General features: G+C 43.2%; 1 protein-coding gene across 3 annotated transcripts in view; it reads left to right on the forward strand.

Moving 5' to 3' along the window:
- FAM149A (family with sequence similarity 149 member A) overlaps positions 1 to 21,952 on the forward strand; it is a 54,804-nt gene that overhangs the window by 25,311 nt on the left and 7,541 nt on the right. For all 3 annotated transcript variants that reach the window (XR_010751014.1, XM_066380205.1, XM_066380206.1), the window contains exons 2-12: positions 992 to 1,102; positions 1,401 to 1,539; positions 4,349 to 4,491; positions 7,362 to 7,487; positions 8,696 to 8,866; positions 10,267 to 10,457; positions 11,279 to 11,433; positions 14,943 to 15,046; positions 15,454 to 15,663; positions 19,668 to 19,788; positions 21,726 to 21,854. Coding sequence is in view for 2 of the 3 variants with exons in the window: in XM_066380205.1 (XP_066236302.1) it covers positions 992 to 1,102; positions 1,401 to 1,539; positions 4,349 to 4,491; positions 7,362 to 7,487; positions 8,696 to 8,866; positions 10,267 to 10,457; positions 11,279 to 11,433; positions 14,943 to 15,046; positions 15,454 to 15,663; positions 19,668 to 19,788; positions 21,726 to 21,854 (1,600 nt within the window). In the remaining variant the exon portion in view is untranslated. The remainder of the gene's footprint in view (positions 1 to 991; positions 1,103 to 1,400; positions 1,540 to 4,348; positions 4,492 to 7,361; positions 7,488 to 8,695; positions 8,867 to 10,266; positions 10,458 to 11,278; positions 11,434 to 14,942; positions 15,047 to 15,453; positions 15,664 to 19,667; positions 19,789 to 21,725; positions 21,855 to 21,952) is intronic.

Genomic DNA, 21,952 nt, shown 5'->3' on the forward strand with positions numbered 1-21,952 from the left:
CCAGGAATTGAACCTGGGACTTCCTCACGCTGGGCCGACGCTCTACCGCTGAGCCAACTGGCCAGGGCCATATTAGTATTTCTTAAAACTCCATTTACATTTAGAAATACAAATGTTGAATATTAGGTACCATTATAATTGAAAGCAAAAGCAAAGTTTTATTTTCATAAATGCTAGAGTGATCCCTGTTAGAAATAGTGAAAGTTTACTTTTTCTCCCAAATCACTATCTTAAATCAATATAAAATATAACATTTGTTTGAGAAGATATTTCTATAAAAAACAGGATTTGTTTCCTGTTAAACATTAGGAAGATATTTTGACTGGAGCACAATAAATGTTTGAAGAGGTTTGTCGAAAGGGTATTTTAATGATTAACACTCACTGTGGTACACAAGTGAGGTTAAATACCTTACTTAAAATGTAGAGATTCCTTCTGTTTAGTCTTCCAATTAAGTGTTTAGTGATCCAAGCGTATTTAATGTACTTCAGAATTATATGGAATTATTGATTTTTTTCCTAGAATTCTCATTGACTTTTGCAAGCACAAGGCCACCTGTTCCAGGGACAGGCAGAACCTGAACCCCAGCTTGTGACTTGCCAAGTCATGCCCTGGAGTCAGGTTTTGCCTGTCTAGAGTTCTGGGAAACTCTCACCCATCTGGCTAAGTCACGAAAAATTGTTGGTTTTCATCCACTTTAAATAAAGTTGCGTGTAGGTTAATGGCACCCTTTTGTTCTAGGAGACGAAAATGGCGAGATTCTGGGCCTCAGTTCTTGAGGATATGTGGTGTGTGTGTGTGTGTGTGTGTGTGTGTGTGCGTGCGTGTGTGTGTGTGTGTGCGCGCGCGCGCATGTGCACATGTGTGGGTCGAAGGGGACGTGGCAGAAGGGAAGGAGCAACTCTTTACAAAAGGAAATTTTAAAAGCCGTCGTGAATAAAATTATATGATTACGTTAGAGATCCTTTTAACAATTTATTTTGTTTTTCAGAAGAGGACTGTCAGAACGATCTGGAAAGCACAGCTTTGCTGGAAAAAGAAAAGATCCTTTACCTCCATATTTTACAAGAAATGTGCAGAAAGCCATCGATAAATATACCTGGTAAGAATTAACCTGTGCAATGCTCCCGATAGCAAATCTGAAACGTGCCCATAACGAATATGGGAAACAAAATTGGTGCTTGGCCATGAATTTCTAAAAGTAAAGGAGCAGTTTTATTTTCAGATAAAGGTAAGATTAGTGACATATTACATCATATAAATATTTTGAAATTCGGTGCGCTGTGACATTAACAAATATATCTAAGGAAAGAGTGGGTGTCTCCGAGATGTAAAGCCACTTTCCGGTCCGACCTCTTCCCAGGAAATGTTATGCGTGTTACCTCCGTTTGCTCCCACAGCGAATCGGTGTCCTCGTTCTCGTCTGGCGGGAGCCCCGCACCCGCAGAAGCCCCCAGCTCCTGGTCTGCGTCTGGGACGCGGAGCTCGACCACCGGCCTGTCTACGGGACGGAGCTCCGCTTACTCCTGGAGAGATGACGTAGGTCCCGGCACACTTTGGAAGATCCCATGATTACAGTGTGTAATGGAGATAAAGTAAAAATGATCTTTATCAATTGTAAGAGCATTACCTATTACACACCTGGGTAGCCGTACATGTAAAAGAATTTACATGTCACACGTCAAGACTTAAACAACACAGGAAATATGTCACTCCTCATCACTCAGAGCCTTAGCTGTTGATAGTTTTTTTCAGTGGTAGTCAACCTGGTCCCTACCGCCCACTAGTGGGCGTTCCAGCTTTCATGATGGGTGGTAGTGGAACAACCAAAGTATAATATATAAATAAAAAGAGAGATTTAACTATAGTAGGTTGTTTTTTGGGTTTTTTTGCATTTTTTCAAAGCTGGTAATGGGGAGGCAGTCAGACGGACTCTCGTATGCGCCCTACTGGGAGCCACCCGGCACGCCCACCAGGGGGCGATGCTCTGCCCATCTGGGCATTGCTCTGTTGCATCCAGAGCCAACCTAGCGCCAGAGGCGGAGCCTTGGCTGCGGGAGGGGAAGAGAGAGACAGAGAGGAAGGAGAGGGGGAGGGGTGGAGAAGCAGATGGACGCTTCTCCTGTGTGCCCTGGCTGGGAATCGAACCTGGGACTCCTGCACGCCAGGCTGACGCTCTACCACTGAGCCAACCGGCGCCAGGGCCTATAGTAGGTTGTTTTATAAAGACTTATTCTGCCAAAGTTAGTGAAAATCCGACATAAGGTACTTGGTAAGTAATTATTATTGTATGCTTTAACTTGCTGTAACTCTGCTTTATAAATTTTATAAAGTTACTTTCCTACTTTATAAATCACCATTACTGTGGAACCGGTGGGCAGTTAGAAAATGTTACTACTAACAGAGATACAAAAGTGAGCGGTAGGTGTAAAAAGGTTGACTATCCCTGGCTTTTGTTTCTTTCCTACCTCTTCCCCCTTGGCCTTGGTGTGTTACTATTTCTTGTTAGAACTCTGTGGCTGGAAATTCAGGAGAGATGCTGACAGTAAGGCTTTAAATAAGAGGAGCACTTGGGAGAAGAAAAACTAAAAAATAACCGTGACTAGAGAATTTCGAAGATGTTTTCCTTTCCCCTTCTAACTTGTGGAAACGATTAGCTCTTACCTGTTTCTGTCCTTTTCGGGAGTGGGATGCTTAGCTGGGCGAGTTTCCAGTGTATGCCTCAGGCTTCTGTCGGGCAGGCTGCAGACGGCGCGGTCTCCCGTCTGTTAAACCCCTGTAGTGCCCCTCAGAAGCCCGGACACGGCTTTCTGTGACGTCCTTGGCCGGGAGGAGCCGGCGCTATCGCACTGTGCATGTTCTACCTCCTGCGCTTTGCTCGTGTTCTGCTTTTCTTGGCTCTCTTTCAAAAGCAGTTCTGCATTCATCACTGCCCGTGTCTCCTCTACCTCCTGCGATCATAGCTGGGGGGGAGTCAGCTCTGAATCACTCAGGACTTCTTTCAATAAGATGTGACTCTCACTTCTGGTAAACAGCCTCCACCGCCCTCTCCCTCCCTGCCACCCCCACGCACATGCTGTTCACGAGTGTGTGCCGTGTGTGCCGGCGGGAAGTAGGCTGAGAGTCATTGCTTCCTGCTGGCCAAATCCTGGGATGCCGTTAGGACTTTTTCATGTCATTAGCCCGAGAGATTCCTAGGACTTTCATTTATAGAATTTACGTTACTCCAGAACCTGCAGTTGCTTTGGAACACTTTCATCTGTTTTTTTGATAAGTCATATTAGCAAAAGCAACCAAATGCAAGGGAGAGAATATTGGAAGTGAGCCCCGTCCTGGGGCCCAGCTACCCAGTGCAGTCCCCTTCTAAGAGGCAAATATTATTACTGATTTTCTCCTAATTTGCATTTTAAAAGTGATAATTCAACTCCCCCACAACCTGGAAAACTAGTTTATTATCAGCTGGAAGGTAGAAGTAACACAGAAAATATGAAATACCGTTTTGTGGCAATCATCCCGAATAGACCGTTTGGCTCAGTCATGTCAGACTGTATATGCCCTTGGTTGCTCTGAGCTGGGGATTGTGTTTCGGGTTCACACGTCCCTGGAGGCTGCCCGGTCCGTGTTGGCTCTGCCAGCTGTGACGTCTGTGTTCCCCTCCCCGGTTCTGAGGGCTATGGGACTGTCGCCTCCCAACCACCGGGGACGTGCGCACAGGCCGGAAGGTTCTCTCGCCCACTTTGCATGGCAGCCCAGGAACCTCTTTAGGTCAGGCAGAAAGGAATTAATACTCCAGCCTCATGCTAAGGACCACGCTTTGGGATTTTTTCCATTGGGTACAAGAATGTGAATGGCCATTTCTATAAAAGTAATTTGCCTTTTCAGTAGTATCATCAGAGGAAAAAAAAATAGTGTGTGTTTTTCAGATGTGCTTAGGCGCCTCACACCCGGCTATATGAGGGACATGTATCTGTGTGCATATGGATACATGTCTGTGTGTGCATAGATCTATAGGTGTGTGGAGGTCGGAATAGCTACGTCAAGGTCTGTGTCAATATGTATACCTAGACCTATAGCTACATATGTAAAATCTCCAATATGTCTCATAACTCATGTGGTAGAGATGATCTGTACTTCACAGTTAAAGACACTGGGGCTCAGAGTGGGATGAAATTTATCAGAAGAGTAAAGATTGCAGGCCTGGTGTGTCTGACCACAAAGACCGCTTTTTCCTGTCATGTCATACTCCCTCCTATGTAACGGGCGCTGTAAATATGTCAGCGGCTTTGACCGTGAAGCTGGTATTTCTACAACTGTTAGTCTTGTGACTAAATGTGCATTTCTATTTCAGGAGTTTGACAAAATCAGTGCACAGAAAGTACAGCAGTTATTCTGGGAGGTCGAGGAAATGTTATTTGAAGGGAAAGTGAGCCCTCAGACCCAGAACCTCATGGCTGAGTGCAGCGAGTGGGCGAGACGGTCCATCCACCTGAGGTAGGGAGGCTGCTCGCGGTCATTCCCCGGAGTGGGTTGGGGGACTGCGGTCATTCCCCGGAGTGGGTTGGGGGACTGCGGTCATTCCCCGGAGTGGGTTGGGGGACTGCGGTCATTCCCCGGAGTGGGTTGGGGGACTGCGGTCATTCCCCGGAGTGGGTTGAGGGACTGCCCATCCCGGCGTGTTTAACGTGATGAGTGCATTTTGACTGAAACACTGACATGGTCAGAATATCTGTGGAGAACACATGCCCTTTTCTGAGCAGTCGCCTCCTTTGAAATGGCATCTGAGGAAATATTTGAGACATCTGAATACTCAAGTGCATTTTAATGTGAGAAGCACATTTAACTGATCCTCAGAAAGGCACACCCTGCACGACAAATGCAAGAAGGATAAAAGCTGCCCTTTGCCTTCACAGTTACTAGTATGCGAACAACATACCTGTGCAGTGGTGGGATTCAGCTGGTTCTCACCCATGCGGCAGAACCGATACCCAGTTTTTTGTTGAGTTCGGCAAACCAGTTGTTAAAATGGCACTTGGAATCAGGGTTCTCTCTAAGGTGGGCACCTGGGCAGCCACCCAATGTGGAAATCACAAATTGACATTCCTTACTCTTTTTTAACGTTCATCTGCCCAACAGCTTATTCTAAGCGCCCGTAGTCATGTTCGTTCTGTCCATAGGTGAAAAAAAAATGTGAAGTGAAGACACCAATCACGAAGCAATAATACAACTATCTTAAATAACAGTTTTATTGTTTTCTGTCAGGTACTACTTAATATTTTTTATTAATATTTTAAAACTCTTTCTTATAATCTAGTTTTGTGTGCCTCTTTTATTATTCTTATTTAAGTATTAAATGCATGAAATAATAAACTACCTTTCAGCATATCATTTTTTTATACTTAACACAGTCAGTGGGGCAGAGAACCGGTTGTTGAATTATTTGAATCCCACCCCTGTGTGTGTGTCCTCGGTGCCCAGAGCAGAGCACGTGGAGGGGGAGGGGAGGGACAGTGATTATTTGAATCCCACCCCTGTGGGTGTGTCCTCGGTGCCCAGAGCAGAACACGTGGGGGGGGAGGGGAGGGACAGTGATTATTTGAATCCCACCCCTGTGTGTGTGTCCTCGGCGCCCAGAGCAGAGCACGTGGAGGGGGAGGGGAGGGACAGTGACTATTTGCTGAATCACTAGATGAATGAACCTTGCCATCGCACCAAGATTCCTTATGTAGGAAGGATCGTTTGTTGATGATTGTTTTCATATTAAAGATCAACAGTATAAATTGAATATAAAGGGAAGCTTTTCTTTCTTCAATTACTCAAACTACTTAGGGGGGAAATCCATATAAATTATTCAGAATTCCTGCCTGACCTGTGGTGGTGCAGTGGATAAAGCATTGACCTGGAACGCTGAGGTCCCCGGTTCAAAGCCCTGCACTTACCCTGTCAAGGCACGTATGGGAGTTGATGCTTCCTGCTCCTCCCCCTTCTCTCTCTCTCTCTCTCTCCCTCCCCCTGCCCTTCTCTAAAATGAATAAATAATATCTTTAAAAAAAAAATTATTCAGAATTCCTCTGTATTATCTCTGGGAACATGTAAGACTGCTCCTGCAGATCCCGGTGGGTCTTCTGGAGACCTCAACTAGGTACCTTTTTTTATTTTTTTTAATTTATTTATTCATTTTAGAGGAGAGAGAGAGAGAGAGAGAGAGAGAAGGGGGAGGAGCAGGAAGGTTCAACTCCCATATGTGCCTTGACCGGGCAAGCCCAGGGTTTTGAACCGGCAACCTCAGCATTCCAGGTTGACGCTTTATCCACTGCGCCACCACAGGTCAGGCTCAACTAGGTACCTTTAAAAAATCCTCCTGCCTTAAAGAATATAATATGTCCACTAGATATTAATTGTGTTAATTGTGAGTGCTTACTCTCCTAGGCCTTGTGTATCTACTGAAGTGTGAAGAGCTTATACCTATCTGCTCTTGTCACTGCTAACTCACATAGTTAAGAAAAAAATGAGGGAAGGGAAAAAGAAAAGATCATGAGAACATAAGCTAAGCCTACATATTTATATATTTTTATTCATTATCTAGATAGTAGTTAACATTTATAGAGAAATTCTTTTTTTTTTAATTTATTTTTCTGAAGCTGGAAACGGGGAGAGACAGTCGGACAGACTCCCGCATGCGCCCGACCGAGATCCACCCGGCACGCCCACCAGGGGGCGATGCTCTGCCCCTCCGGGTGGAGCTCTGTTACAACCAGAGCCACTCTAGCGCCTGGGGCAGAGGCCAAGGAGCCATCCCCAGCGTCCGGGTCATCTTTGCTCCAATAGAGCCTCGCTGCGGGAGGGGAAGAGAGAGACAGAGAGAAGGAGAGGGGGAGGGGTGGAGAAGCAGATGGGTGCTTCTCCTGTGTGCCCTGGCCGGGAATCGAACCTGGGACTTTTGCACGCCAGGCCGACGCTCTACCACTGAGCCAACCGGCCAGGGCCTTATAGAGAAATTCTGTGTACCCAGCATTACCCTAGATGTCAAGATCTGGTAGACACGATCTCTGAGCCCCTCATTGGTCCTACAAGGTTCCTGCTCCTGTTCTGTCTTGCATCCACAATCAAACAAATGAACTCAGCAGCTTAGAAAGCCTGAGAGCTTTGCCTCGGGTCCCTTCGTCAGTGGCCTCTCCCTGGAGGCCTGTGTTTTTTCTGTCACCACAATGCTTCTCATGTACAGTATGTACCTCATTGCTTCCTGCATGTCCTTTCAAAATAGTACCGTATATGACTTTCAAAATTGCAAAACTCTTTTTCCTTTTGCAATAAACAATATTAGTTGTTTTCTTTCTTTCTTTTTTTTTTTTTAAACCTTGCAGAGTATTAGGAAGACAGATCATTCTGCCAACTGATGAAGGGGTGTGCCACTTCCAGGGCAGTGAGCCTCGTGCTGTGGTCCATGGACCCTTTTCAGAGGCCCCTGAACACAACAGCAACACCACACAGTAAGTTCCTAGGAGCTGCTTTCCTTTTCTTTCCTTTTTTTTAAATTGAGAGCAGGGGAGACTGAGAGACAGACTCACAGAGTCCTGCGACCAGCAAGCCCCCTGTGGGGGATGCTCTGCCCATCTGGGACATTGCTCTGTTACTTGGCAACTGAGATATTTTTAGCACCTGAGGCAGAGGCCATGGAGCCATCTTTTGCACCTGAGGCCATTTGCTTAAATCAGTCGAGCTATGACTGCAGGAGGGAGAGAGATAGAAAGAGAGAGAGAAAGAGGGGGGGGGGGTGGAGAAGCAAATAGTAACTTCTCCTGTGTGCCCTGACCAGGAATCGAACCCAGAACTTCCACATGCCAGGCCACTGCTCTACCACTGAACCAACTGGCCAGGGCTGTGAGCTGCTTTCAAAAAGTGTTTTTAATTGCACGATAGTTATATTTTTTATGTCTATCTCAGTCGTGAGCCTTGGCTCCACAAGTTATATTTTTCATGTCTATCTCAGTCGAGAGCCTTGGCTCCACAAGTTCTATTTTTCATGTCTATCTCAGTCGAGAGCCTTGGCTCCACAAGTTCTATTTTTCATGTCTATCTCAGTCGAGAGCTTTGGCTCCATCACTTGGGAAGTTTAGATTTCAACGAAGGGCAGATACAGAGCATTCTTTTCACAAGACGCTTGTGATTCTAAACTCATGGTTGGTGATGATGATGACAACGACAACAAGTGAGTGTGTATGTGTGTGCAATACAGATAGATATCAAGGGAGTTAATTTTTCAACTTTTGTTTTGAAAAACCTCTGAAATGTGAGCTAGATGCAAGATCCAAACTGACAGACCCTAAGCCCCAAAGCAGCAGCAGCAGCAGAGGAAAGAAACTCCATTTCCTTTGGCTCACTAACAGACTTCAGTGAGTCCCTCTGTGCCAGACGCACATATCTGAGATGGTGCCATGACATCCTTTTATTATAGTGTAGTCAAGAGCAGACAGACTCATAAACTTATTTAAACTTTCAGGAAGCCCTTACAATGTCTAATGATGCCAGCATTGAAAATATTGCTTTCTAAGAATAAGGACTTGTTAAATGTAATATTTAGTGATTTTAAAATTTGGACTCTGTGCCTAATGGATAATTTAAAGACCTACCACGATCATGCAAACATTGTATTCTTGACATTCTACAAACTCTCATGGAGAATTCGCTTTTCCCGTAGGTTGTGCATCGCCGGCTCTCAGATATTCCCAGCAGCACTTGCAGCCCCGGCTCTGCTGGGTCCTGACTGCACAGAGATGGCCGGCCTAGCAGCATGTCCGTCACTGCAGGAAGAGGTCTATGACATGGATGGAAAGATTGAAGAGTATTTCGCTTTTGACAGAAAAGAAGAGTGAATAGAATTTTATTTGACGTTGACTTAATAGTTTAATAATATGAATTCATTTGGTATTTATTTTGATTATATGCTGATTTAGTGTTTTGTGTATATTTCACTTATCCAGAAAAAAATATCCTATCCATTCTTTTGTGCTTCAAAAGTTGTTAGGTTCCTAGGAGGAAATATATATGTTAGAGAAGCACTTCCCTTCCATTTTGATGATCTGACACAGAGAGACTTGCCTTTCGCGTGCTGTGAACATGGACAGGCTGCCGGCGGACTTGGTGTCTATACCTGGCTTCCGGGCAAAGGGGATGGCCCAGTCTCTGCACTAAATGCATATATGGTTCTTAAACAAAAGCTACAAATATTACGTACTAAAAGTTTGCCTTGTGATTGAAAATTGATACATTAAAACAGGGTCCCCAAACTATGGCCCGCGGGCCACATGTGGCCCCCTGAGGCCATTTATCCAGTCCTTGCCGCCTCTTTCCATTGGTGGTCCAGAAGGGGCACCTCTTTCATTGGTGGTCAGTGAGAGGAGCACATTGACCATCTCATTAGCCAAAAGCAGGCCCATAGTTCCCATCGAAATACTGGTCAGTTTGTTGATTTAAATTTACTTGTTCTTTATTTTAAATATTGTATTTGTTCCTATTTTGTTTGTTTTTTTTACTTTAAAATAAGATATGTGCAGTATGCATAGGGATTTGTTCATAGTTTTTTTATGGTCTGAGAGAAAGTGAACTGGCCCCCTATGTAAAAAGTTTGGGGACCCCTGCATTAAAACAACATAGCCTGACCAGGCGGTGGCGCAGTGGATAGAGCGTTGGACCGAGATGCTGAGGACCCAGGTTTGAGACCTCAAGGTCGCCAGCTTGTGCATGGGCTCATCTGGTTTGAGCAAAGCTCACCAGCTTGGACCCAAGGTCGCTGGCTCGAGCAAGGGGTTACTCGGTCTGCTGAAGGCCTGCAGTCAAGGCACAGATGAGAAAGCAATCAGTGAACAACTAAGCTGTCGCAATGCACAATGAAAAACTAATGATTGATGCTTCTCATCTCTCTGTTCCTGTCTGTCTGTCCCTGTCTATCCCTCTCTCTGACTCTCTCTCTGTCTCTGTAGAAAAAACAAAACAAAAAAACATAACCATGTGGTATTTAAAAAAATATTATGTTTATGTATAGAGGGTGGGGCAGAAGTAGGTTTACAGTTGCTGACACGGCAAATAATACAATAATGAATAAATACAAATACAAGAATAAACTTTGTGTTTTGTGTTCCCACAACTGTAACCCTCCTTCCCCATCCTGCATGTGGAGAACGTCCATCTGTGCATGCCTGTTAGATAGGTAGGCAGCATCACCTTGACTCCCTGATTCTTTTAGTAATTAGCATGGGTTTTGTTTCCTAGTGACGATGAGCGTCTTGAACCAAGATCAGCCCCCCACTGTAGGACACAGCGTAAACACGGGCTCCCGCCCGTGTCCCCTCATGACTGCATCACGGACGCCGTGGCTGCGGAAGTGTTCGATCACGTCTGGACAAACCTGGTAGAGACATTGGGAGTACTGATGAGAAAACAGTGGGAAATTGCACTCACAGGTACTTACTTGTAGAACTTGGAACAGTGAAAAGAAAAAGAGATCCCTGCTTCTCAGCGTGTGCTCCGCCCCACGCTTGGCAATATCGAGGACAGGACCGGGGTGAGAGGGAAGACGTGGGGGTTCTGCCTTTGTCCACAGGTGATCTTTAATCCCTTCGGCCAGGTCATTATTCTCTTTGAGTTGTAAAAATTATACGTACTCTGGAAAAAAAACCCACAGAAATACACAAGAAAGAAGCTAGAGGTCACATTTTTAAAAAATGTATTATGGTTAAAAAAAAACCCCAAAACTCACTTTACTAATCTCTAATAATGAGATTATTGGTTTTTCATTGTTTATAACATTATTTGTAAATATTTGTAAAGTGTAACCCAGGTAATTTAATAATTACTTCATTTAACTGTATAAAATCTTTTTTTAAACTATATAGTTGAGATTGAGCAGAAACAAATCGTAGAAATGTTAGTGGTGGATTGGTGTTACATAAACAATTTTTTATAGTAGTGTAATCATCATGCCAATTTAAATATTATTTCCAAACAAAGAGATATTATAAAATGCCAAGACTCTTTCTTGCTTCAGTATCTAATCTTTAATTTTCTACCTAATACTGCAATGCTGGACACATAATTATGTGCGTGTAGAAAAATGTCGAATCAGTCAGTTGCTCTGTGGGGTCTTTGCTCTTTGTAGGAAGGTTCAGTCACCATAGCAGATTCTTGGTAACTCAAGAACAAATATTTTCTTTGAACAGTGATTTTAAAGTACATATATTTGGTAACATGTTTCTTAATAATATTGTATTTTCTGTTGACAAAGGAAGAAAGAAACAGAAAGAAAAATCAAAAGTAGCTGAGACTAAATCTTCACACGTGCTTATTTCCCGTACCAACACTGACCTGCCGAGTGTCCCCTCCTCCAGAAGTTCTGACACTCGAAGCATCTCCCTGGCTTCCCACCTTAATCCACACCAGGTAATGCTTTCCACTGGTCTCCCTCTTTCCTTCAGTTTGTACATCTTTGGCTTCAGTTTGTCAAGACTGCCATTCTATTATCTATTAAATTTTATTTTCAAGATATTTGGGTCTGTTTGTTAATAAGACTAAGGTTTAAAAATAATTATTTCATAGAGTTTAATAGAATCACTATATTCTTTTTTTTGTGACAGATAAAAAGAGAGACAGAGAGAGGTGCAGATAGGGACAGACAGACAAGAAGGGAGAGAGATGAGAAGCATCAGTTCTTCGTTGTGGCACCTTAGGTGTTCATTGATTGCTCTCTCATATGTGCCTTGACTGGAGGGGGGGAGGCTACAGCAGACCAAGTGACCCCTTGCTCAAGCAAGTGACTTTGGGTTCAAGCTGGTGACCCCACGCTCAAACCAGATGAGCCCATGCTCAAGCTGGTGACCTTGGGGTTTTGAACCTGGGTCCTCTGTGTCCCAGGGTAACGCTCTATCCACTGCGCCACCGCCTGGTCAGGCAAATCACTATATTCTTTAATAGAATGCAAACTCTCAAGTTTGAAACTTTCTATCAGCTTGGAGCTATAGAACTGTGTCCATATTTCTAAAAAGAAAGAATATTTCCCTCAATATTTCTAGCCAATTTTCAGGTTACAGATGTTTTCCTCTCCTCCCATCAAAGTGATAAAAGAATTAGTCAACGAGTGTATATTGGGTTCATTCAACATTTATTGAGTTTGTATTAAGTGAACTGTACTAGGTGTTTTGAAGAGATATGTAGATAAAGAAAGCATAGTCTCTCACCTGGTAAAAGAAAAGATATAAAACAAGTCAGATGAGATACATTCTGTGAATGGTGTGCAACAAGTGTTCTAAGAAGATAATACTATGTTGTCCAAGGAATTGTGGTGAAGATAAAATCATGCAAATATATGAGAGCTATTAATGCGGAACCTGGCAACTAACTAACTCATTAAATTTTTCATGAATTATATTCTTACTCAAAGACCTAGTGACAGTGAAGCTTGCTCATGGGAGACCTTCAGTAGTGCTCAGGAATTGGGACTCTGCATGTTTCACACAGCCCATCTTGTGTAGGGGAGCAGAGGAGAGGGGTAGGAGAGGATTCCTGATCTCAGGGTGCACTTAGAAATTAGTTGGAGGGAGTCCAGGCATGCCAAACAGTTCTACACGCACACATGCACTCAACACAAGACAAGGCAATCTTGTAGATAGTGGAGTGGATGAGAGACTGAGCTTTGGGTATAGATGACAAGTTTGGAGCCTGACATCATGATATATTATTAGCTTTGTGGTCTTAAGTCAGTCTCTTTCTCTCCAAATCTCTGTTTCATTATCTGTGGGATCTATGAGGTTAGGAAGCTGTAAGAATGAAAGGAGACGAGACACTGTGTGGTATAGAGTAGGCACTCAATAAAAATGTTAGTTTTAGCACTGTAATTAGATGCTAATTATATATTATATTATATTATATTATATTATTATATTATAATAATTAGATGTCCTTTAGCTTATAAATGATGTAGGGTCAAAGGAAAAACAGTATACCCTTCACATAGTAGAGTAAGACCTTAATTGAATCTTAAACAGTAAGCAAGATTTGCTAAGCTGAAAAAGAAAAGGGAGGATATTCAAGGCAGGTGCAGAAATAGCACAGGAGCAAATCAACAGAACATCATTGTAAGACTGGAAGGACCAGGCCTGAACAGGACGTGCAGTTCAGGGAGCAGTGGTTTGAAACAGAAATTTCTAATAGGATTGCTTTATCTCCAGTGTGAAGCCTTTTACAATAAGTCTTCTTTGCTTTTGCTGCTCAAAAGAAGCTTTTGGAACTGCTGCTGGCTTGTTGTAATTTTGGTCTCTTAAAACCGCTCTAATGAGTTCAACATCATTTCCACTTTGCCTATTAAAATATTCAGTATGATTGCATAAAAACAAACAGTTTATAACAACATAGAAAAGACATTTAAATATCAGGCAAAATAAATAAACCTGAGAAATAGGGAAAATTTTAAATCTCAGCAGTTTTTTACAGATATTTTGTGGTTTTATAACTTTTTTTATGGTTTTAAAAAGTGTTTTCTGCATCAGTTTTGAGGTTTTCTTTTGGATAAATGCTAAAAGAAAATTAGTGGACAGCACAGTTAGAAGTAAAAATAAATACTAATAGAACCTATTTTGAAATAGTCAAAGCTCCTGGTGGTAAATTACAATAGGTCTTAATTTATTCTCTAATATTTCTTTTTATGTATGTTTAACATGAGGATGATGTGAGTGTGGTCACTATGTCTATTCTTTTTGTGTGTGTGTGTGACAGAGACGGACAGAATCAGAGAAAGAGACAGATAGGGACAGACAAACAGGAAGGGAGATGAGAAGCATCAATTCTTTGTTGCGGCACTTTAGTTGTTCATCGATTGCTTTCTCATATGTGCCTTGACCAGGGAGCTACAGCAGACCGAGTGATCCCTTGCCCGAGCCAGTGACCTTGGGCTCAAGATGGTGAGCCTTGCTCAAACCAGATGAGCCCATGCTCAAACCAGCGACATTGGGCTCAAGATGGTGAACCATGCTCAAACCAGATGAGCCTGTGCTCGAGCCAGTCACCTCGGGGTCTCTGCGTCCCAGTCCGATGCTCTATCCACTGCGCCACCGCTTGGTCAGGCCACTTACGTCTCTTCATAAACTACAATAGAATTCTAGTTTCAGCTATCCTTTTTGTCTGGATCTAAATATTACTTTGAATCTTAGTTGGACATACTCAGGGGTTAAATAAAGAATTGATTATTGAGCCCTTGCTTCATGCTTTCACCAGTGTTATGTAATTTAATTCCCATAATAATTCTATGAAGTACAAACTACTCTTCTCAATTTAAAGTTTAGGAAATTAAAACTTCCCAAGATCACCAGCCAAGAAGCAGTTAGAATTGGGATCCAAATTTAAGCCTTGGGGGTCTGGTGCTTGGATTTTCCCCAGGTTGTCATGCTGTTCCTGGAAGCTAAGGAGTCAAGCTGTGAAGGACAGGTTAGGAGCCAAGGGCCAAAGCAAGTGACCTGTTAGGAGGTGGCGCGCCTTTGCTTTGCTTCTCCAGACCTCTCTGCACCGTCTGCACCCTGTGTGCCCTGGAGGTGACATTATCTGGCTCCCTCTCCCGGTAGCTGCTGGACGGAGCTCAGAGAGGAGAGAAGAATGAGGCTGGGCTTGGCTTTTCTCCCCCTGCCAAGTCACAGTGTTTTGGTGGCATTTCTCCATGCAGCTACCCTTGTCATTCAGGGCCCGAGTGTGGGCGTGTGTCCCCACTGTAACAAGCCTCGGAGGTTAAGCTGTTCCTTGCTCATGTAGCTCCCCACATCTTTATAAAATCTGGCCCCTTTATTAAGTTTTCCTCCACTTAGCCAGTTTGAACGTGCCATTGTTTCCCGTGGGTTCCTGACAGGCACTTGTGATTGAAATGGCACTGGATGCTTTTTCATCTTTATTGTTTTTACTTTTCTCAGATTCATCGCTTCTCCAACAACTTTTATGGTGATTTGAACGGTGTGATGACAATTCAAGCAAAACCGCTGCAGCAGAGACCTACCTATTTTGCAGATAGGACACAGTACGTATAAGATACAATCCCCTCGCTTCCTCCTGGTGCTGGACACACTTGAGCACCCAGACAACAGAGGGCATGAGACAGTGAGTCACCCTCAGGGCAGGACACAGCCAGTGCGTCAGAATAAAAACACGCTGTTCTAGTATTTGTTTGGAGCAGCTGTAAATTCTTAATTTTATGGATTATACTGTTTGATCACAAACAAGAAGAAACTGTGTTTCCTGTCGATGATTCTTCACTGATATTGAAGCTGAATTGGAAATGATAGACTGTTTATTCTTTCAACAAATAGAGGAGTATCTTCCGAGAGTGAGGCACTCACTATCCTAGATGGTGTCTGGTAATGGGCAAATGTCCCCTGTTGTCACAGAGCTTGCATCTGAGTAATTAACTTGATTTCCCTCCCCCAGGAACGAGCACGAGGACAAGTCACTGGGGGAAGGGGTCAGTGCGCTTGCCTGGGCCCGCCACCGTCTGGGACGGGTCTCAGATGCTCGCAGACCACAGACTCCTGCCAAGAAAACACCGGCACATAGGAGGCTGCCTTCTCTTCCCTCAGACGCACAGAGATTGAAAACCCCCAGCGTGGACAGTGAAGAGGTGCTCAGGGGAACCAGACTGTAAGTCTTGTTTCTCTCCTGGTAAACCAAAGGTCACGGGGGACAGAGACAGAGACCCCTGTCGCTTAGGGCTCATGGATTACTCCAGACAGTGCATCCTCTATCACATGTATGTGGACACTTATTCTACGTAGTTCATGCATCTGAATGTTAACATGAATTGAATGTTTAATATGGATTTTGTTTCAGCCGTCTGCCTAGCTGCATATGTGACTTACCGGCTCCTCCACCGTGTGGTCTAGCTCCGGAGACACTGCCTGGCCCATCCTGACGCAGGCTTTCGGCAGCACCGGGGAGGGGGACTTATTAAAGGGCTCCCTGCCGGTCGGGAGGCAGCAGCAACTGCCAGGGCTTAACCAGTAATTGGACTCTTTCAAGATGAGTTACAGAACGCCACTTTCAGCTTTGTGATGGGCCAGTGTTTCTTTCACAGGCTGGGACTAAAATGTGCAGCTTTGTTTGGGTCGGCCCTGTTAATTCTTTCAGGATCCTCCTCCCTCCTCCGTTCTCCCGGTGGCTGCCTGGGACCCAGGCTTCGCCTGCCCGTGCCAGGGTTAGCAGCGTGTTGCCAGTTCTCTCCTCCTCCTCCCAGCCTCCCCCGCCCAGGATCCACTATCCAACCTTTTCTGTTTCCTGTTGAAATAGGGTCAGACGCCTCCGCCTGTACATTCCCTTGTTCTCCCGCTCCCTCCCTTTCTGTAGACGCCTGGTTTTCCTTCTTGTCCTGCTCAGGGGAACTTTCACACTCCCTTTCTTAACGCCTCCCCAGCCGTAGAATTTTAATATTACCCAAGTATAGACTTTATGTACTCTTTTTATATCTGTGATATATGCCATTAAAAGAGGAATTCTTTTTTTCTTTGTCCCACCAAGAATCAGGCCTGACCTGTGGTGGCGCAGTGGATAAAGCGTTGACCTGGAAATGCTGAGGTCACTGGTTTGAAACCCTGGGCTTGCCTGGTGAAGGCACATATGGGAGTTGATGCTTCCAGCTCCTCCCCCCTGTCTCTCTTTGTCTCTCTCTCTCCCTCTCTCTTTCCTCTCTAAAATGAATAAATAAATAAATAAAAAATTAAAAAAAAAAAGAATCAATCGCTGTTTGTGCCTTGGGGACAATGACATGGCCTTGGGTTAGGCGTACCTATTTCCCCTGGCCTCTCAGCTCCCACCTTGGTTCTGGGCAGACTCTTCTTTCTTTCTGCGGACACACCAGGGTGCATAGTCATACCTCCGTGATGTTGTGCATGCTCTGTCTTCTCCTTTTATTGGAAAAACATTTATTTTTCCTAATTATCTAAGCACTACAAGTTCACTGTGGAATATTTAGACGTGCCAAAAATCTGAGTAGAAATCAAAGATCACCTGTATGTTCAACATGAAGAAATATAAAAATGGCAACTGTTGGTAAATTTACGAACAATTTTGTCTATAACTATATTTTTTCTTTTCTTTTGTTTCCATTATCTTTTTCTAATATTAGCATTATCTTACTATTGTAGAAGGTAGCGCTTTTTATATTCTTTTATTTTAACATTCATATTTTCCATATTATTAGATATTTTTGAAAGCATGATTTTAAGGACTAAAATAGAATCATGTGGGTATGTGATTATTTTTTTTATTAGTGAGACGTTTCTTTTTTATTTTCATTATTATAATGTGAAATATACATAGACAGCATTTTATGTAAATTGTAATAAGGATGTCTTTAAATTGCTTCCTTGTGATTTATTTATTTATTTATTTATTTATTTTTGGTATTTTTCTGAAGCTGGAAACGGGGAGAGACAGTCAGACAGACTCCCGCATGCGCCCGACCGGGATCCACCCGGCACGCCCACCAGGGGCGATGCTCTGCCCACCAGGGGGCGATGCTCTGCCCCTCCAGGGGGTCGCTCTGTGGCGAGGGACCAGAGCCACTCTAGCGCCTGAGGCAGAGGCCAAGGAGCCATCCCCAGCGCCCAGGCCATCTTTGCTTCAATAGAGCCTTGGCTGCGGGAGGGGAAGAGAGAGACAGAGAGGAAGGAGAGGGGGAGGGGTGGAGAAGCAAATGGGCGGTTCTCCTATGTGCCCTGGCCGGAATCGAACCCGGGTCCCCCGCACGCCAGGCCGACGCTCTACCACTGAGCCAACCGGCCAGGGCATTCCTTGTGATTTAAATTGCAGTCCTAGAACTAATGCTACCAGATCAAAGGTTATGGATGTTTTTAAGGCTCTTAAATATTTTTTCAAAGTTATTTTCAGAATGATTCTCCCAATCTATCGTCCCACTGATGATACACAGAGCTGTGTATCTTTTCCCTTTAGCTAGAAACCAGGGTAGTAAGTGTATTTTAAAAATTGATAGGTCAAAAATGGTTTTATTTTAATTTTCATTTTATTATTATAAGTAAATGAATTAGAATATGTTTCTAGACTATGTATCTGTAGTTTTTTGCGTGAAACAGAAAATTTAATTTTTTCAAGATTAGCATATCATAAGGAAAGTCTCCTATTGTCATTACTATTTTTTTAATTTTTAATTAAAATTTACTCAGCCACCCTGACAAATAAACTATACAGTCTGTTTGTCAAATGTTTTATAAAAGCATCACATTGGACTTCACAACATTAAATTTATTGAAAACGTAGGAATAACTGACATTTTCAGGATATTTAGTTTTCCCATTAAAAAACACATTTTGCCCTTCCTTTTAATTACTCTACATGAAATTCTGTGGTGTTTCGAATCTAGGCCCTGTATGTTTTTGATTAATTTTATCCTCATCATTCAAATTTAGGGAATCGCTCTATTCCTTAAATTTCTACCATGCTTACATTCAGAACCATCTGCCATAACACCGTATGATCTAAACTACATTGCATTGTACTTTAACCTCTTTATGTGTTTTCAAAAACTTGTCAATCCCTTATAGCAGTGGTTCTCAAACTTTTTGAAGTTGGGGCACATTTAAGAATCCTACAAGTAATTATAGGCACACTATATACAAATTTCTGAGAAATATGTTATAATAATTAAGTCAAATATTAAAGAAAAAAATATGAAGTCCAAGCGTGCTTTTATGGTAATTAAATGAAATAAATACGACAAAATTAAATTTATTCTGACATTAAAAAACATTTTTATGTTACATTTTATGAGTTATGCTTTTTAGAATTCATAAAAAAGGGTTGTTAAAAAAATGACAAAAAAGTTATCTTTTTATATATATAGATACATTCTTAGTAAGATTTAGTAAATTTGGCAGGTCCTGGCACAAATGTGTTAAGTTTTTTCATTCCTATGTTTATGAGAAACATGAGCCTGATGTGTCCTAGAGATTTCTTCAATGTTTGGGCATATATTTAAAAGGCAAACTCTCATTTTTTCATCAATACATTGAAGAATTCCTCTCTTCTTACTCTTGTGTTGAGTGCAGAAAACCCCCACCATACATATCATCTTAACTTTACACCAAACAAAGGATAGAAGAAACTTGCCTCTGGTCTTTCCGGGGAACAGGGTGGGTAGTGTAAACAATCCAGCACCACAGCTTAACAGCCTTTTGCAACCTAATCAGGCAAGTGAGGTGAGGGGTTGGGCAAACTGCCAGCTTACAACCAATTCTCCAGACCTCTGTCCCCCAAAAATCTAAACTCCCAAAACCCTGTTGGTTTTTTGGTCCCCAACAGGCACATATTTCTCTGGAATACTATAGGGCACACCTGGAAATCTAGGGCACACCAGTGCGCACACTTTAAGAACCACTGCCTTAAGGGTTGGAACTAGATCTTTGATTACCCCTCTGTTCTTCACTCAGTACAAACAGGTTGATGGTCACTGCTGAGCAAGAAGAAGGTGACCGGAATGGTGGTCAGTCCCCTCTCCACATTTGTCTTCCTGAAACTCAGCTTATGTTTTTGGAAGGCAGGCTGTGATGAAGAGCTCAGGTTAGGAATTTGTGGTAAGGTCTATCTTTTGTCTTGGCACCTTGGTGCTCAGTTACCTGTTGTTGTGTTTACAGACAAACTGCCATCAACCACATGTCCTCCCAACCAGTCCAAACCTCACGGAGCAGGCTACCCCCAATAGGCGCTGAGGCTGTGGAACAGAATGTAGCATTTCCCGGATCTCGCCCTGTTTCTGTAAGACAGATTTCATTATATTTAAATGTACCATTTAGATAGTCTATTGGAAAATAAATAAACAAAATATAATCTTGATACTTTGGAGTGAAATCATTAACATAAAAATGTCTCCATAATGTGCTCTTAAAAGTAAATAGCTTCCTGACCAGGCGGTGGCGCAGTGGATAGAACGTCAGACTGGGATGCAGAGGACCCAGATTCGAGATCCCGAGATCGCCAGCTTGAGTGCGGGTTCATCTGGTTTGAGCAAAGCTCACCAGCTCGGACCCAAGGTCGCTGGCTTGAGTAGGGGGTCACTCGGTCTGCTGTAGCCCCCCCCCCCATCAAGGTACATATGAGAAAGCAATCGATGAACAACTAAAGTGCCACAACGAAAAGTCGATGCTTCTCATCTCTCTCCCTTCCTGTCTGTCTGTCTCTATTTCTCTGTCTCTGTAAAAAAAATAAAATAAATAAAGAAAAAAAGTAAGTAGCTTATGAGAATTTATAGGGATTGGGAGGGTTCATTCACTATTTGAGAAATAGAAACATGGTGTGAACTGAATCAGAAAGTTTGGGTGTCCAGGAAACATCTGATGGCCAGGGTGGTGTGGTGAAGAAAATAGCACAAAGGTGCGGTCAGGAGCCAGGTAGATCTGTGTTTGAGTCCTGCCTCACAGACTCTGAATGATTTGGTACAAATGCATCTTCTGGGCCTCAATTTTATCATCTATGAAAGGGCAACAATGATGTGTATCTCAAAGAGTTGTAAGGATTAAATGAATGTACAGATGGTAAGGGGTGACTGGTACATATTAAGGTTCCCCTGCCATTTTTACCAGCTCTCATTTTTATAGCCAACTTGACCATGCTTATTGCGATGTAGAGGCGGCATCTTCTTCACCGAGGGTCAACTCAACCATGCAGTTGCAAAAGGTCTGGGGAAGCTCTGCTGCCAGTAATATGCGTGACCAGATTTTGAAAGGACCGCACATTCTGCTCTGATATAAGAAGCTCGTGTTTACTTTACAAACACAGAAGGACCCCAGTTGTGAGAATACAGAGACTCAGAGAGAAAACAAGCGACTGAGGCAGTTTTCTCTTACATTCCCTCCTTGGGCACAGCAGTGGAACCCGTTCCCAGAAGGCCCAAGTGGCAAAGCTTTTTTTTGTTTGTTTTTTTCCAAAGTGAGAAGCACGGGTGGAGGGTGGGTTGGGGGGTGGAGGCAGACAGACTCCTGCATGTGCCCAACCAGGATCCACCTGGCATGCCCACTAGGGGGCAATGCTCTGCCCATCTGGGACATTGTTCCACTGCACTAGGAGCCATTCTAGCACTTGAGGTGGAGGCCGTGGAGCCATCCTCAGTAGTGGGGCCAACTTTGCTCCAATGGAGCCTTGGCTGCGGGAAGGGAAGAGAGAGACAGAGAGAAAGGAGAGGGAGAAGGGTGGAGAAGCAGATGGGCGGTTCTCCTGTGTGCCCTGGCTGGGAATCAAACCTGGGACTTCCATGCACTGGGCCGATGCTCTACCACTGAGCCAACCAGTCAGGGGTCCGAGTGGCAAAGCTTTAATGTTCAACTTTAGAATATAGATATTGAGGGTTAGTGTGAAATCATAAAAGAAGGCAAATATCACCTTTAAAAAAAGTCTGATGCTTCACAAGTGCAGAATTACATGTTTTCTTATAATTTAAAATTAAGAATTTGGTGTGGTTAAAGTTTTTAATCCATATTTACCGATTAGGACACTACCATTTTATCAGGCTAAATAATGCAATTACATAATTATAATGTTTACTATGTATGCTTAGTTGACCTTATACTTAGCGACATATAAATATGTCTTCAAATAAGCAAGTGAATGAATAAACAAGTGAACAAAGCATATATATAATTTCTTTTTTTTTAAAAGACTGATTTCACTTAAACAAGAACATATTATCTTTCATTTAGTACAGAGGAAGGCATGCGCAAAACCGTGTGTTAAGTGCAGTACCTGATAGTGTAGAGCGATCACCCCTTCGAGAAAGATCTCTGACCACGGAACAGTTTTCAAGGCCCAACACAACCCACACATTTCGGGTAAGTTCTCTGTTAACTATACTTCGGTTTTTAAAAATATTGAACCCACGTGCCCATCAGTAGACGAGTGGATAAAGAAGTTGTGGTACTATGTACAA

Source organism: Saccopteryx leptura, chromosome 4 (assembly GCF_036850995.1).
Source record: "Saccopteryx leptura isolate mSacLep1 chromosome 4, mSacLep1_pri_phased_curated, whole genome shotgun sequence".
Taxonomy (NCBI): Eukaryota; Metazoa; Chordata; class Mammalia; order Chiroptera; family Emballonuridae; genus Saccopteryx; species Saccopteryx leptura.